The following is an 18,303-nucleotide window of genomic DNA, read 5'->3' as shown; positions in this document are numbered from 1 at the left end:
GTCACACTCTCAACTGTCCTATCGAATAAAGGCATGAAAAGCCAAAAAATATATACTTAAAAAAATTAAAAAAAAAAAAAAAAGTTAGCATGCTAGGACACTCACTCTGTAGCATGGTGATGTTTGTTAGCATGACACTTAATTGGCCAACAAATTGTATTCTTGAGACTTAGAGGGACATTTGTTTGGTAGCTACAAGTCCCATAAGAAATCACATAGTCATTTTTTTATTTTATTTAAAAAATAATAATTCAAATAGCAATTGCAATCACATATTGCAGTTGCACTACTTGCACACATAAGACCATCATGTAATAGGTAATAGGCCTTTTCACATATTGTACACTGTAATAGGCATAGTTGGATAGCCACAAAACATCATCGGTGAGAATATAGATCAAACAATATTTGTGCTTTCCCACTAAAGCAAAAACAACACTGAAACGCATAGCAGAGAGTTTTGCATTGAGGACCGCAGTGACATACACAACAGGGCAGTGATTCAGATTTATGTGGAGCCCTCATTGAGCTAATGGACACTGAGATGGTGAAATGCTGCAGCAGTGAGTCAGACTTGGCCTGGTCAAATGAAGGTGCAGCCAACTACCGCACCACCCAGACACAACTGACAAGATCACCTTAGCCAATGTGACACTTTGCAGAAGTTTTGCAATTTTGGCAGCACAGCTACTGTTTTTTATCAAATTATACCATTTCTTAAATGAAGGTTTCGCAAAGTTTCGTTTTAGAAAATGAACACAATAAATCATCCACTGAGACACTGACACTCACAGCGCTGCTTCACCTTAAAGTTTGGCTTTTAGGTAATTAGAAAATGATATTAACCAAGCTGAGTTCATCAGAGGTTGTGCCCCTTTAAGGTGAAGTTATGTCACTGCTCTACTACTGCCAACAGTTGATCAAATAATAAAGAGTTGCGCAACAAAGTAAAGTGGGAGGAAAAGGTTTACATCTGGTCTATATTATGTTTTTTGCTTAATGTTATCAGATGCCGGCTTTGCACTTTTCCCATGATGCATTGCACACAATGGCAAATTAATTAAAATAAAAGCTTCATTAGCTCCACAGTCCAGCCATATAGTTAATAGACTGTAGGAACAAATAGACCGAGCATCTGTTACGGTTTCCCCGAAGGAACATTTTTAAAGTCTGAAGGTTTATTACTCACTGTCATCTAGGTGCTAAAGTGGTCTTTTGGACCTCATGTTATGTAACGTGTGAGAGGGGCTGCTGCTGAGCGAGCACCCCGCCCAACTCTGGCGTTATACTGAGCCTCAGAGCTCCTTAGCTCCTTGTTCACTGTTTTCAAACAGCACATGTCAGTGATCCATATATCAATAGCTTACAAACACCAAACATCATGTTGGTAAAAAGAGGTTGAGAAAAGTCACAGTATACAGCATTTCTAGTAAGGATGCAGCACACAGAACAAGACCTAATTGCAATGGAAATACCTGAAGTTTGATGTCTTTGATTTTGGATTTTGGTGGGGTTTAACCTGCCACACAACTGAATTTTCCCTGGTCTGAAGAAAGCACAAAAAATGTTTGATAACCGCACTGGGTGTTAATTGGTCAGCACCGAACTAGAGACAAAACATGCATTATCATTAGCCTGGTGTAAGGACTGGAACCACAGGGAAACTGCTAGCTTGGCTTTTTCTTTCGATGCTATGTCCTTCAAAGGGCCAGATCCACAAAGACATGGACAAAGTTCAAAACTAAATAAGATGGATATCATTTAATCATCCTTGGGTGCTGTTATATAAGTTATTTCTCTGTTTGAAAAGTGCATGGCGCATGTATTTTAAGAATAGGTTTGGCTATGAAGGATCCACAAAAGATGCTTTTCTTGACCACATTTTAAGGATCTTTCAAAACGAGACCTTGTTATGCCTCTATGATGCAATCGTTCTTCAAATGTAGCCTTCGAAGGATGCGGCGACTGAATTGAGACACATCTTTAGTCATTTCCATCTGAGCCCACGGCAAGATTAACCCCACAAAACTGGACAGAGCTGAACTGTAGCTCTTTCAGGTGGTTTCCTGTCTTTATTTTTTTAAACCCATCTAAGCTGTAGCTTTGTCTACTGGTAGAAATGAGACTGATATTGATCTCATCTACGTCCTGCTGCTGAAAAGGTGGATTTCATGTTCTCTAATTGGGCAAATGTGACTATTTGGCACCATGTTCCCAGTCTTCTGAAGTATACACCTGGTTGGTAGGCTTAATGGCTGTATTGCAAAATGTAAAACCAGATGTTAGAGGTTGACACTGCAGTAGTAACCCTGACCTCCACCTTTCCAAAGATCCAAACAGTATAGATAGAATAAAAGAGAAAGGGCAGTGAGAGAGAGAGAGAGAGAGAGGTAAGAGGGAACACAGGAGGTAAAGATGGAGCGGTATGTTGGTGTTTAATGGTCGAGTTTGAGACTGAAAGGAATGCAGACTCACAGCAAGCAGAGACTGGGACACTGGGGGGAGGGACAAAGGTCACTGACCACTGCTTCAAGGGCTGGGATATTTCTTTCTGTGGTTAGCAAGATCACCTTAAGTCAGCAAATAGAGGCGTAAGAGTGAGACTGGTGGTCAATGAACCTGCCACGAAGAAGCTCAGCAGGTTCCTCTGTTGTGCCTTAAGGCTTCTTGTTGAGAGTTTGCATTTGATTTTGCATCCAAGGTTATAGCTTAACCACTAAAAACCTTGACGGATCTCTGTTTGCAAAAAGACCAAACATCTTCACCATGCGAGGAAGGGTGTCAGTGTTTATCACAGACTCACGCTGAGGCCTTGGTGCCCAGTGCTGACACAGAGATAGACAGGGTGGCAAGAATGCAGTGTAGAGGAATGTTAACAGAGAGACAAAGAGTAGTGGGAGGCTAAAGGCTTGGCATGGTCAGCTGGAGTGAGGGGGGGTGGGGGGGGCTTTTCGGCCGCCGCTTGTTTACGTCTGTGTGACTTGCCTGCATTTGTCCCCTTTGGTCAATAAGCAACCAAGGGGGCAGTTGTCGGTCTGAGAAGTGAAGCTCACTTCCGCGTTCAAAAAACTGCAATCCCCTCGGCTTCCTCTGGGGGCTGGTGTCAGAAGGGAGCATTCCCCATAGACCCCCATGTTAAAATCGCCGACTTTACATCCTCAGTAAACATGTTAAAAGCCTGGTGTCAGAACGTTTTTTCGTCTCAATCGATAGTTTCTACCCCCGCACACACTCTGAGGGGGGTGAATTTTTTTTTAACTCTGCCGTTTTACTGTTATAAGGTTAAGACTCTGGCCAATCAGGGCGCGGAAACGTTGAGTGACAGGTCTGAGCAGCTCCGTGGACAGCTGCTTCGAGGCCAGTGGGCGGGTTCTCGGCCGGCCAATCCAACATGGCGCTGTTCAGGCCGCCATATTTGAGTCACAAAAACGACTCCCCAAAACCAATGGGTGACGTCACGGACGCTACGTCCATTCTTTTTACAGTCTATGTAAGCAACAGACGACGACATAAAGACGGCGGTGTGTCGTCAGTAAACAGGAGTCTTCCTTGTGGGAAAACAAATAGCTAACACAAGAAAGGCAATAAGGATGAGAAAGGAGAGGGTTGAGGTGAGAGGTTGTAGAAACAGCCCCGAGAAAATGGACGTCGTGTTGCAACACATCGTTGGACAGTGCTCATTATGACATTAAGGACAATTTTGCTAATGGATCCCATTAAGTTACATGTGCATATAAATGCTCTCAGGCTTTTAGATACAGGCTGGATGTATTTAAAAGCCTGAGAGTGTTTTTTTTCCTTTCTTTACATTTGCTTCTTCCCCAGTTTCCCTTACATCATGGATGTATAAAGGGTCACATTTCAGAAAAGTGGTTGAACAGCATGAGCGATAACACGAGAAGGACAAAGAGTAACATTACCAAAATTCTTCTGAGACGTCCCAAGAAAAGAAAAACACAACGTGGTAAAAAAAAAAAACAGCAGCAGAAGTTACTGTAACTGTACTGTACAGTTTGTACTTTGAAAGAATGCAAAATAACTGAGTTTGTCATTCATCATTTTCAGGTTCTCACTTGTTTTGAAACGCAGATGATGATTTTATGATCACTCTTTACATTTAATTGCATAAAAAACATATGAAAAAACGTTTTTGTATAATATTAGGAATCAATAAGTAAATGCATCTAAATAATTCACACTGAACCAACTGAAATCAACAATCACTGGTGTGTGCTTTCTTTGTCTACATGTTAGCTTCAGCTTGCACACTGTAGTTTGTGAGAAGCATTCATTTACATATTTACTCCACCTGATGAGTCCATTAAAAGAAAAACGGAGGTGAGAAGTTGTAAAACAGAACATGTAGAGTGACGTTTGTTGGAAAAATAAAAGCTCAGTCTTCATTTCTGTCATGAGAGTGCATTTTTTCACTCTCATGTCCAGCAGTGTGGTTGGTGGTCCAACAGCGCCACCTGGCAGCTGCTGTTGAACATCACCGACTGTGGACATTGGTGCAGCGTAGAGAAGCTGTGGAGCAACTGACAACATCTATGAACACAGATCTACATGTTCCAACCTCAGAAGAACAAAACAACATGGCCGCCCACCTCCAACCACAGCTCTGTGTTTTGGAATAGTTTTCTCACTTTGACCCGATATCACCTACACAACTGGTTTTGTTTAAGCCTCACTCCCACAGACTCTAGATTTCATTATTACTGTGCGAACTATTGAGTTATGGGTAAAAATGTCTGCTGGGACATTTCAAATCAATTCATTTTGCTGCAGCTTGACTCTAATTAAAGTCTTGACAAACTGATATTATGTAAATAAACCAAACTGGTCACACAGGCCAGCTACAGGCTAGCTGCTGTTAGCAGGCCAATAAAAGCACAATAGAAACACATCACAGTCAATAGATCTTTAATCATGATTAGAAAAAGCTTCATGCAGCAATAGATTATTTCACAAAAACTTAAACTTCCTATTGAAAATTGTATTGGATCAAATATATGTTTGTGCACTAAAGTTTCATCATTCACCCTTTTGAAAGTGTTATTTGCAACATCCTACACAATTAAGAGATTCTCAGAGGTTGATATAAAAATGATACACACTTATACTCCTTTCAAAAATAAACTAATGACGGGGTTCACTTCAGAACTTCAGTAACTAATGTAATGTGCATTGTACAAAGGATAACATGATATACCAAACAAACATGTGAATTATGCTTCGTTTTACACAAGTCAACAACTTCAAATATATTAAACTTTTCAAACGTGGTGCAGTGCAGCCATCACAGTCAGGTTCATTGACATGATCGTCTCATATCCTCTCTGTCTGCTGGACGTACAAAAAGAGCTGAGGAGGTTGTTTCATCCGAAGAACCAAAAAAAATTCCGAAAAACGTGAAAATGCTCAATATGTCAATAATCACTGTGAAGGGTATAACCATCTGACCCTGACTCTGACTCTGAATTACACAGTTACTGCAGTGTCCTCTTGAGGAACTCAACCAGGAGGTGATGAGGGAAACCAAAGTCCATCTGAATCACCACATAGCCCTGCAGCAGACGGACAGAGAGACAATCAGAGTGAGTGTTGAAACACAAAAATCCAACCCAACCCAGTCGCAACCAAAAATCACACTGAAGCCAAAACATGAACGGGAGCACTCACGTCTTGAGGAAGCACTTCAGGGTTATCAAGGTCAAATAAGTTGGTTCCCTGTTTGTCCAACAGTCTGGTCAGCTCCGTCTGAAGAACTGGACAAACACAACACGAGTTAAATGAATCACACTGCAGCGTGTAGACATGACAGGTTCCTCTCATCATCACTGACGTCAGCCACCGCCAATATCACAACTATTGCTGCTGTTTTTACACCAATTTGCAACAAGTAACAAGAGCAATTGAGTGCTGAGAAAATGATATTGATCTTGAGATAATGTAAACCATGGGACTATTTATTTAAAAGCAATCCTGCAGATCCTGTAAAATTATATGTTGTTATATATTAAAGCTAAATCATCTTATGAATTGTCTTTTTGTTTGATAAGTAGCCTATTTATAGTTATGTCTATGTATTTAATGCTTTAATACAGTTCAAATGCTACTTTAACGTCTTTATCTGTAGGAGGATAATTGAAGTTACACTCTTCACTCTCTCACCTGTCAACACCTTGGGGATGCCTATCTTCTCCACAGCCTCTCTTATAAACTCCACTTCAGCCTCATCTGCCACCTTGAAACAGAACAAGTCAAAAAAAAAAAAAAAATCACAAACACACACAACACACACGAATGCACTGTGATTTTACTCGAGTATTTTACACTGCAACAAAACCTGTCAGTGAGATATGAAATAAATTGTGTTACCTGTTGATTCAGTGACGTCCGCTCAGCGTTGACTACAGAGACCCTACAGAGGAGAGAGAGGATCACCATCACACGTTAAGAGTTGAGTTGCACCTTGCTACTTATATAAACTTGCACATTTAGTGTTTGTTTTATAGTTTACATGGATTGACTCAACAAGATTGCTCATTAACTTTCAGTTCTTAAAGGAATAGTTCACCAAAAAATGACACAAAAACGTCCATAAAACTACACAAAAACCATTTAACCCTTGTGTTATGTTCACATTTTGGACCCTTTGGAACTGTTCGGGTCAAATTGACCCGGAACATTATTGTTGGTTTTAAAGGATCATAGGGCAGGATTAATGAGAACGGCCAGTGACGCGACGGCCGCTGCGCGTAACTACAGCAACCAGCGAAGCCACCGGCACGGGAGCGCGCACAGACTCTTCGCTGTTTACTTTACTCTTTACAGTCTTTCCTATCTAGGGAGGGAGGGGGGGTATTTTACTGTAGGTTCTCTCTCTCTCACACACACACACAGACAGACAGACAGACAGACACACACACACACACCTGCCTCTTCACTGTGCTGCAGCAGGAGGCTGCTTGTCTGTTCCTCTGAGCTCCTCTGCATGGATCTGTATGGGCTCCTACTCCTACAGGCCGGTACTGAGAATTAACGCGCCGGGTCCGGGTGTCGGGCCGCATCTGTCAGGGTCCGCGGTCCCATGAAAACCAATCAACACCGGACATATTCATGATTTCATTAAAAAAAAAAAAAAAAACGGACGCGTCGCGGACACGCCGGCCAGGACGTGAAAAGTGGACGTGTCCGGGCAAAAGAGGACGTTTGTCCACCTGCCTGATAACGTTGTTAAAGTTATAACGTCGGCTTTTAACTGCTAGCTGCGGCTAACGGCTAATAAGACAGTAGTGAAGAGGGAGAGGGTGTGTAAGTTAGTGACCTGCTGCTGCTGTGTGCGTGTGTGAAGGGAGGGGGAGAGAGAGTGGCGGTGGGGGGTGGGGGGGGTGGGGTGCTTTTAACAGGGCTTTCAGTTGTGCTGGGTGGTTTGCTGGCAGTAACAGTAGGCCTAATTTGGATCCACCGTGGTTCAGAGCGATTGATATAACAGGGAGCGTCGCCACTCTGTTACTGTATCAATGGCTCTGCCGCGGTTGCCCTCTTCATGTCTCCATTCCATTGATCCATTCGAAGGCAGTCGTGGACGCGCTGACGTCAGGTCCGCCGGCCAGCGCGCGAAATTCACCCCCTGAATAGCAGCGCATTTTGCAGCACAGACCCCGTTCAGGGCCCAGAGACCTCCCCAAGCACGAAAAAATAACCAAAATCACATTTTTCATGCCATGGGGCCTTTAATATTCCCCTGTACTGGACTAGAGTAACAGGACTACAGATGGAAATTAGCGGCTCCGCTAAATCTGGTGCAGCCATCTTTCTATTGTTTCAATAACTAATGTCACTGCACACTGTCCTTTTTTAAATAAATAAATGAAAAATGAAACTGCTCGTCAGCTGCAATCCATTGCAGTGGACAAGCAGTGTGGAGGAAGATTACAAGGTTTTTGTGTAGTTCTATGGACGTTTTTGTGTCTGTCCCTATTACTCTCATATAAAGTTTCCGTTGGACTACGAACCGGCCTCCCGGGTCTCCAGATGCACTTTGTTGAATAAAAAATTACTCTGGAGTATTCATCAGCATGAGGGTGAGTCAATAATGGCTGAATTTTATTTTTTGGTGAACTATTCCTTTAAGGGGTTAAATGTACTGGAGGAAAGAATTGAATCAACAACCAAACTTTTAAATCACCTCTTACAGTGGTGGGTGTCTGTTTGGTTTGGTCAGCCTTGTTTGATTAGATTTTTAGAAATGAAGAAAAAAGCTAACGTGGGTTGTTTGGAGTTTGTGGTTTTGCCCCTCCTGAGAACTTCCTGTTCTTGCCCTTTAACAGACAGGAAGTTCTCATGAGGGGCAAAACAAGCAGAGGAAGTGGAGTATAACATGCATTCAAACACAGGCTTTCTTCCTTCTTCTTCATTTTCACTTGTCACTCAACATCACTGCTTTTCTCAAATTTAATCCAGACCAAACCTCAGGCCCGTTTAACTGTGGTAACCGCTCCAGTAAAAACTGTGACTGTCACTGCTGCTGTTTGTGCTTCTGTCCTTTTATTTGTCTGGCTATGATGTCGGTGAAACAAGCTGATTAAATAAAGGTGACCAACTGCAACACTATGCATGCTTTTAGGGGAAGACTGTGCAAAAATGCAAACTGTCATCCCCTCTTGAAGTGCTCAGATAACACCCTGTCTTCTGCTGAATTCAATTTCTTATTGGCTTTAAGATTAATAACACTCATTATGCAGCCAGAGCTCGTCTTCAAAGATCAGTGAGTCGTGTAAAGATCAGAGAGAGAGGTCTTACTCTGTCATGTTGCCGTGCAGGAAGAGCTTCTTGTCAGCGTAGGAAGCTACGACGTTCAAGGCCACATCCTACACATGAGACACAACAATAACATCACACACTCACACACACAGATGATGTAGTCACACACTGTTTCTACATTTCAACACAGGAAGTTGTAATTGTTGCACAGATTTGAAATCGAGCATGTGCTTCTGACCGACTGGTGTTTTAGTGTTTTTAACTAATAAAGCTGTAGATTCTGTAGAGTTTGTTTAATTGAGACCTTTGTTTTGTTCTCTTTCTGATGTTGATCCTGGTCTTTCATTTAGTCCTTCTGCTCAAATGCAGTATCAAAGGTTTGCCAGCAGGTGGTGCTATTCTGACACAGAGTTGCATCTTTTTTTTTCATTATTTGTGTGAAATACAAATTCATCTTCTTCAATCTTTAATCAAATCAGGTGTCCTACTTTCACAGCTCAGTATTATCCACAGAGGAGAGGAGGGACAGTTTGTGAAGGAGTCATGTCTTTGTTTAGAAATATGCAATGAACCAAACGGTTGAAAAATGTCCATCGTACCGTTTCAAAGAAGAGAACAGGTGTGGCTTCGCTCCCACAGGTGAGCTGCCCAGAGGCCTTCACCCAGACACCCGTACCCATGGTGGAGGTGTTTAAGAAAGGAGCAGATGAGCTCCACACTCTGAGCTGTGGAGAAGCTGGTTCCAACAGACACTGAAAACACACACATGCACATTATAACACCAAATAATACATCTGGCATAACAGAGGTATAAGTTTGTATGTTTTGTAGGAATTACCTTTTTGATGTATCCAGGCATCGGACTGGAGAGTTTCTTCTGGAAAAGTTGCTGAAATCACAAAAGGGGATGAAACAACAACAACCTTTTTGCAATAGTCGGGCCAACACAACACCACATCCAACATGGAGCCTGTGTAGATGTTTTACAGGTCAGGCTGAAGGTGATAAACTCACAGTGATCTCTGCTCCTGTAATGTTGCTTTGGAAGCGGCCGTCCTGGTGTGCAGCGGTGACCATGGGCTGCAGGACCTGGTCTGGTGTTACAACATGATATAGCTACTTATTTCTCTCTATAATGATGTTTTTGTTGTCCACAGTTATATAAATATCTATTTTTCTTCTATAAAGAAACATTTTATGGAGCTAATTTATTCCCTCATTCTGGGGAAGATGTACTGGTGTGGGCGGAGTTGTGTTTTGTTTAGTTTTGTCAGGACATGTCAGGACATTGACTATGAGCTGCAGAAGTGTCCACTATGGATGTGAATATCCAGTCAGAGCAACAAAGAGATGATATAGTATATATATATAGTTATTATATCTCATCAGGAACTTCTCGAGTGTGTAAAACAACATCTTTGTCTTCTGATGTATCTGAACCTCCAAATATGAAAAGACAAAAGTGCAAGGACAGTTACTGACCTGAGAGCCAGAAGTAGAGCATCCTGTGCTCAGTCAGCTGTCTGGGATGGAAGACAGAGTCTTGGATGACTGTGGACGTGTTGTTGTACCTGGTCGTCCCCTAGATAAAAGATACAGATTTATTATGAGAAGATACTATTAAAGCAGAAGTAAGCGATCCGGTCGTTTTCGCTAATGCTGCGTTCGAGGCAGGCTTTTGAAATCGTAAATTACAGCTTCAAGTCACAACTTACGACTTTGTAGCGTTCCAGGCAACCCACTCGTGTTTTTCCGACCTGTTTTACCTGTGAAAGTCACTATAACGGCCACTCGTAACTTCCGAACCGTGAACTCCTACCAGATCAAACTGATACAACTTCACAGGACGGAAAAACACGAGTCTATGACTTTCCTTGAACGCACCATAACAGTCCTCGTCCCTACGTCACCACATTCACGGCGTCCCTTGGCTGCACACACAGCCCTGCATGCCATTCTCTCTCCTCATTGGATAAAAACTGTAGGATACGATAAATGTTTTCTCCTCGGCTCAGAGCAGAGCAGAGTGACTGACAGACCCGTGTTTCGGTCCAAACACTCTATGTAAGTGATTGCTGTCGGAAGATATAACTATTTAAGACTTATATTAACACAAATATATCACTTACTTCTGCTTTAATGCAGCAACATGATGGAGCCACATTTCACCTCTAGATAAGTAGTATTAATGGTCATATTTGCATTGTTCAGAGGCAGAACTGCTCCTGCTGAGAAGATGCCACATCTGTCCACATCATTGCCCAGCTGCACTTTGCATAATGTAACTAATTTGGGTTCGGTAGGTGCTTGTCTATAAGAAACTGCACTGGCCTGGCAGTATGAAAATGAAATAACAGCTCACAGTGACAAATATTAAGGAACTAAAAAATCTTCCTTTCGTAAGAGTTTTTGAGAGTCGACAATGATTGAAACTTTTGCTTCTCTGAACCAGGGAGCTTTATTTTCCTGTGGAAACTCTCGTCACGATGCAGGAAAAGTGTTTATAAAGATCATTTGAAGAAGATGTGATGTTGTGTATCGTATTTGTTTGTCCGTGTGTGTTATTCACCTTGTGATACGACTCTATGTAGTTAGCAGTGATGACAGGAGCAGCAGTTACACCGATGTCCACGCTGATGTCTCCATCACTGACAAAGTCACCTGGAAACACACGCACATGCACACACACACACAAATCAAGACCAATAGATAGAACCAAAAGCCAACCGAAGAAGATTTAAATCTATAACACACAAACACACACTAACACACTAACACACTAACACACTAACACACTCTCACCTGCTGTGTCTTGTATGAAATCAGCCAGTATATTTGCCACCTTGTTGATCTCCTTGCAGACCTGCAGGTGAGAACAGACTCGTCATTGTGTTTAAACGTTTGCTGTGATTAAATGCATCATTCACCATGACGACCGAGCTGCAGAGTGATCAGGTCAGAGGTCAGAGGTCAGAGGTCACTCCTGTCTCACCTGTCCCTTGATGACCAGTTTGACAGTGAAGGTGATGAAGTCAGTGAAGAGCTTCTTCAGCCAGTTTGGTCTGACCAACGACAACAAACACATATTATTAATATTATAAATTATATATCATAATAAATATTATTATACAGACACGTCTCTGCTGCCGAGTGTCCATCAGTGTTTTGTCACCCACTCTTTGTCTCCCTGCAGTTGCAGCTGCAGCTTGTGAAAGTTGAGATAACAGTCTGAAGTGTCTGCTGCCACTTTCCCCCGACCACAGTCTGACAGAGGAGACACAGATAAGAGGACGTATGATCTGATATCAGTCATGAGTTAACCCTTGTTTTCACAGTTTCAGTTTGATTCAAACAGCAACTTTTTGATTTCCTTATCAGATTATTCAGCTGCAAAAAAAAAAAGAAAAGAAAAAATCCAGATATGAGAAAAGCTGATAAAAATGTTGATGTGTTCATCTGAGTCATGCTCATGTGGTTTCAGGTCTCTTACTGTGAAAAGTCAACTTCATTATCTGCAAGTAAACGTTTTTGTATTCAGTATATCATGCATGGAGGAATGATAAAGTTCAGGCTTTTTGTTTAATTCTTTTGTGCAGGTTGACCAGGAGCTGATGGTATCTGCGTTTGCCCAACAATATACAGTAACATATAGGCTACGTACAGAGTTTGGGGTTGATTCCAAGATCGATCTGAGAGTCGATCTCAAAGTCAATGGACTGTGCAACGTTGACACTGAAAGGAAAAAAAAAAAGACAAAGAAATACAAAAGCTTAACTTCAAATATTGTCACTGTACATTTAACCAACTGTACATTTACTGTTCATACTGTAGATATAACATTGCACCAGCCCTCTTTGTCCTCTAACTCTGTCCACATACCTATTCAGAATGTGTATATTCAGTATATCGCAACTCTCCACTGTCTACAACTGTACATAGCTGAAAAAGGTTCTTATATACAAGACATAGGTAGAAGGAGGTTTAGCAGTACCTTGACATGTATATAAGAACCTTTTTCAACTGTTATAATACAGACACTATGAACCCTTTTAGACTACAAATGTACATACAGTGTATTGTAGGATATAAAATCAAAATTCACACTTATTAGTAAATAAAACTATTTTTGCACCTCTGGTTAGATGTTAACTACAAGTCATTGGCTTTGCACTTGTTCTCTGCACAGTAACAATAAAGTTGAATTTAATCTAATTGAATCTAATGTTGATATGTGTGATGATATATAATATGATATGACATGATATATGTTTTCTCTGATCCTTTCTGTTTCTGTGCTTTACTGTATTTTATTGTGTATCTGTTCTGTATTTAGTTTGTTTTGCTTTGTCTGCACTGTAAATGAGGCTTGCCTCAGTTTAAATAAAGGTAACTGAACTAAAATAAACTATATATTTGAGGGTCCAGTTTGAGTATAAAGAGATCGTGAGGAGACAAGACAAGATGATACTAGTTATTTTGTAAAAAAAAAAAAAAAAAAAAAGGTTGAATCTTTTGGATAAACAGTCTGGATTTATTTCCCTCATCAATCAAACTCTAAGTCAAACAACAGACTCACAGCCAGCTGCCGTATCCGTACTGGATGGTCCCTTTGAAGGTCGCGGACACGTTGCTTATCTCCATGCCGATGCCCTCACCTGCACGCAGCTCAAAGGCACTGCGACCGATCGTCAGGTTGTGGATCTCCAAACTGGGGAGGGAGGGAGCGTGGGTCAGTGGAGAAACATTACATCATGCTGTTGTGACAACATCTGTGCACATGTGTCACTGTGTTTGTGTTGTCCACTCACTTGTCCAGGCCGTAGGTGACCCGTCCGATCATCAGCAGGGACTTCTCTCCCTTCATGCTCGGATACTTGGCGTGTTGGAAGGCCGCCTCAATCACCTTTGTGGTTTTCTCATTCACTGCGATAAACACATAAAAACATAACATTACCGTCTGAGAATATGTACTTTACATTTTTGGTTTGTGACACTGAAAGTTAGAATTGAATCTTGAAAATAAAGGTTGCTTGTTGGAGCTAACTAACTCCTGAGCATCTGGATCTGAGGCCTGATGACTGAGGTTTCATACTCCCTTATGTCTCTACACATAAAATTAAATCTAAAAATCAGGGGCCACATTAACGTGCAAAGACTCTGCTTCAATTTGAGTTGGTTTATTTCAGTACAGAAAATATGTGAGCTACAGATAGTGCCCAGTTTAGGGATTCAAAAGTGACTGAATGGAAACACAGAAAATCCTTGGAGTCAATGACTGTGTAATGTCCTTAACTTAACACTTTAACCTAATAAATTTAGTATTTCCATTTATTTTTATGCTGATGACATCCAACTGTTGTAATTGACACCAATAGAGTTAGGGATTTGACTCGTATCCATAGCCTTGGTTCGTCTTTTCTCAATCTCTGTGTAAACTTTGATCGCTCTCTTCTGTTCAACAACCATATTATACAGCTCCTGTTTTTTTCATATAAGTAACATCAATACATTAAGATCACTTGTTTCCAAAACAGAGCTTGAATTGATCATATTGATCACTGTAACGCCCTCTCTTCTGCACTTCAGCAACAGAACAACTTCATGTCTTGTGGTGGGGTTTCTCTGTCTTTATCAAATGTGCTCATGGGACTTTAATGAGGTCAGATGGTGGATCAAGAATCTTCCACCTCTTCACCTTGAGGAGATTTTGGTTGCTTTAGATCAGTGTTTTGGATGAAACATTGTTCAGTGTGTTGGCTGCATTTGTCTAATTCTGTACTCAAAGATGCTGCTGGCTACTTCTGCTTCATGTTTTCTATCAGATTGAAGCGTTGGGTAATGAGACGGTTTCTTTTGGAGGGTTACATCTTTGTTCTTGAGGGCGGCTGCATCTTGTGGCAAATCCTCTGAAGTCATATGATGTGTGTGTAAAATGTTAAATGTCCACCATCCTCCAGTAAAGCATGCATAGTAAAGTACCGAACTTTTGATTTTGTCAAAGCAACTGCCTCTGATAGCTCTGTGATAGATTACATTACCTTTATCACCTGAATAGTGAAGACAACTCAATCTAATCTCTCACTTATCAACACACATGAGCTTTTTCACACTTTAACAAATATCTCAATGAGCTGTGGACGCCAACGATCCAATCACCTCACCTCACCTCACCAGCAGTTGTTTGAATATTCAGGTAAATCTACTTAAAATAAAGCTGAGACTTGACATGTTAATGACTTTTAGGAATCACTGACACTATTACAATCAACACCAGTGCAATGGTCAAGACCACCTGACCCAAGACCAAGACAAGACCAAGACTTTGAAGGGGTTGGGATCAAGTCAAGAACAAGACCAAGGGGGTTAGGGTCAAGTTAGACCAAGTAAAAATGTGGTCTTTTTTGAGACCAAGACCTTCACCCTGGTCTTCACAAAAGACATTGAAAATGTGGTCTAGAATGGACCAGTCATGAGTACCACAACACTGGTGTCAAATCTCATCGTGGAGTCCTATTCTGGCAAGTTATGTAGAGTTGAGTTGATTAGGTAGAAGAATAAACCTGATTCTTGGATATAAAAACCCCCAAAACCAGAGTCAGGATCACACTCACACACAACAGCAGCAGGGTAGGTGAGCCGGCAGACAGCGCCGGTGAACCTGTAGGCTGAGGCGGGGTCCTGCAGGCAGCCATGGGACGACCCCGAGAACACAGAGAGGAAGAGCACCAGCACCAGCAGCAGCAGCGTTGGCGTCGGCGGTGGTGGTGGTCGTGGTGTGAAAACATTAGGAGCCATTGTAGATGTGGACTGTTCAGCTGTCTGAGACTCTGTGGAGGTTTCCAACCCTGTGAGCTTGGTTTTCTGTGGAGTCCTGTTGCACAAGCTCCCTCAGCTGAGTCCTCTGTGTCCAATCTCATCCAACCTCACCTCTGCTCCCCGGAAAACTCCACTTCCCATGAGCTTCGGCTGCTCTCATTGACAGGAGGACACAACAGGCTACTGATGTTTTTTTTTTTTGCCCCCTCACTGTAAGAGGGAGGGCACTATATGTACTGCCTCTATCTCGTGACAAACCCCGTCCCTTCGTCCAATCGGAGTGTGTGATTCAGACTTGATGGACGGACAAACACTGACTAAGATTTGTCTTTCACACAGGGTCCCCTGAAAGTAAACTGGTCAAAGTACAAGGTTTTTTCAGGCAAGTACAAGGACGCTAACATTTTTAACAACTCAGATTGTACATGCATTTAGTGTTAAATTATATATATATGGGGCAAGGACAGAGGCTGTGAAACAGTTAAAGCAAATATATACCTTCAAAATACTGGAGATGAGCTTGTTTCAGGTATAGAAAGAAAGTATGAACCTTCCCCATTCTTCCTGCTCTCAACAGGTAAATAAACACCACTACATTCAGGTCTCTTTCAACAAGTGCTGGCTCACAGTGCAACCAGACAGAGAAGCTCAGTGTAACATGAACTATCCACTCCCTCTGTGGCGGTGGAGGTGGAAGTGAGTCCCTCAGAGGTTAATGGGTCTGTTTGTTCTCCTTGAAAACCACCCACTTCATGAGTTTGATTATTTTCGGCCTGAACTTAAAATGTAGAGGAGAGGAAAGAGGAGGTGTAGAAACACAGATAAAGAAGCTTCAGGAGGAGCTCTGACCAATCAAACATCAGCAATAATTAATTTTGACAGTTCGGTAACACTTTACGTGACGGATGGGTGCATAGCACATTCATAAGACCTTTCATAAGGTGTTTGTAATGCATTCACAATGGCTTTATAAGGCATTCATAGATCAGGATTTTTTTTCAAAATAAAAGTCCCCTAATTGCACCTGGAAATAAAAGAACAAAATACCCTTCTTCAGCATTGCAATAGTTCATGAAGGCCTCATAAAACAGTCATGAATGCTTAGTGTTTTACCCAGATGTTTCATTAAAGTCCCTTTATCACACCTGAAAGTACTGTAGGCCAACTGGGATAAAATACCAACTCATACAAAGGCTGAGTTAAAGTCATGTATGCAGAATTTATGCATTGTTTGCTTTGTTCCTGTCTCCTAAAGATGCCCAGACACCAAACGATCCCAGTGGTAGCATCATTTGTCATTCAGTTATAAATCCTTCTCAGGCTCTTTAGTAAAGTGACATGCAAAGTAACATTAATAAACCATCCATGAAAGATGTACAAATAACTCCTAGCACATTGTAAAGTGACATACAAAATAACATTCAAGCTATAAACCATTGCAATAGAACATTGAATACAGGAGTTTTGTTCTTGGGGACTCTTATTTTGAAAAAAACAAACAAACTCCAGGTCGTTATTCCATAGCAATGTAACCCAATGTATAAATGCTGAGTCATGCCTTATGAAGCTGTCGTTAATGCATTACGAACACCTTATGAAAGGTTTTATGAATGTGCTATGCACCCACCCGTCAAGTCAAGGGTTACCGACAGTTTAACACTCACCTCTGGGGAAAACAAGAAAAACATAAACATAAACCTGCTTAACGAGCCTCTGCTTCCCAAACTGTATCATCATTTCTATCTTTATCAGTGGCTCTCCTCTTGTTCATGTAGTCATGTGACTGAAAATCGATGATTTAAAGCTACTAAAACAACTAGTGTTATCTAACATGTTGTGTCTGTAAACTGGGGAGTTGTGCATCTGCATGTCGACTTACTGTAAGTTGTATTAGTAGTGAGGCCGGTGCGTTCAAGGTCGTGGTGTTAGTATAGAAGCCGTGTGTGTCCTATGGGGTCAACGACCTTCGGTTGCGCTCTTTGAACTGTAATCTGTAGACACGCTGGCCCCATTAAAACCACATCTGGAACAGCAACACATCAACACACACCGGAGCCATTAAAGTTAGGAAGAACATTTATTGCATCCATTGTTGGAGGTCTTTAACACACATTTCATTCTGCAACATCCGTCAATAAGCAATTCTCACAGAGAGAGACAGACATAAAAAAAAAGAATTAGCTCTTCAAGTCTTAACTTTACAACTCCTATAAAGTACCGATGCTCCCCCAAAGGGAATCAAAGTGCTAAGTTCATAGAAGAGAAGACGGTCAAACTCATTTTATTCTTTGTTATAGACAAACATAACCCTAATTATAACAGTTAATAAACATAAAACAAACAGAGAGGCCCTCAAATCACACAACACAACATCATTATAATGTCGAAGACTAGAGCGACCCCAAACCTGCCTCATAAATCAACACAATAAAATAAAAAAAAATGTCTGAACAAGTACAGTAGAAGCGATCGAGAGTTGTTTAATTAATAAACCAAATTTAATTTATAAACCGAGTTAAGACCCATGAGAGCAAAAATAATAAAAAAGATGAGAAGTTAACTCATCTTAACTTAACATAATCTACAGTCAGTTTCTTGATATTATAAATTATTTTCTTCTCGAGTGATATTTGTTGTGCTTTAAATAGCACTGATTTTTACCTTTAGTCTGTTTCCTCTGAGTGGCGGTTCAGACTTGACCTATAATTTTAACTCAGT

At 41.3% G+C, this 18,303-nt stretch overlaps 1 protein-coding gene across 1 annotated transcript; it reads right to left on the bottom strand.

Annotated features, from left to right (window-relative positions):
- Window positions 1-5,041: 5,041 nt before the first annotated feature.
- On the bottom strand, window positions 5,042-15,774 carry cetp (cholesteryl ester transfer protein, plasma). The gene is made up of 17 exons (XM_085780108.1): window positions 15,381-15,774; window positions 13,578-13,692; window positions 13,346-13,477; window positions 12,431-12,501; window positions 11,946-12,033; window positions 11,762-11,831; window positions 11,572-11,632; window positions 11,339-11,430; window positions 10,252-10,351; window positions 9,784-9,863; window positions 9,608-9,658; window positions 9,369-9,521; window positions 8,809-8,876; window positions 6,382-6,424; window positions 6,175-6,247; window positions 5,683-5,768; window positions 5,042-5,567 (listed from the first exon to the last, which is right to left on the bottom strand). The coding sequence occupies exons 1-17, from the start codon at window positions 15,562-15,564 to the stop codon at window positions 5,490-5,492; spliced, it is 1,545 nt and encodes a 514-aa protein (XP_085636234.1). The 5' UTR covers window positions 15,565-15,774; the 3' UTR covers window positions 5,042-5,489.
- Window positions 15,775-18,303: the final 2,529 nt, after the last annotated feature.

The sequence above is a fragment of the Trachurus japonicus genome, chromosome 6, assembly GCF_045865225.1.
Source record: "Trachurus japonicus isolate A0001 chromosome 6, Traja_1.0".
Classification (NCBI taxonomy): Eukaryota; Metazoa; Chordata; class Actinopteri; order Carangiformes; family Carangidae; genus Trachurus; species Trachurus japonicus.
The sequence above is the reverse complement of the archived record's forward strand: the minus strand, read 5'-3'. Positions and strand labels throughout refer to the sequence as shown.

Coding starts and splice junctions, on each gene's coding strand:
- cetp (XM_085780108.1), bottom strand. CDS start 15,564: ATGGCTCCTAATGTTTTCACACCACGACCACCACCACCGCCGACGCCA. Junction 11,832..11,945: donor CAACTGCAGGGAGACAAAGA/GTGGGTGACAAA, acceptor GTCGTTGGTCAG/ACCAAACTGGCTGAAGAAGC. Junction 6,248..6,381: donor GGACGTCACTGAATCAACAG/GTAACACAATTT, acceptor TTCTGTTTCAAG/GTGGCAGATGAGGCTGAAGT.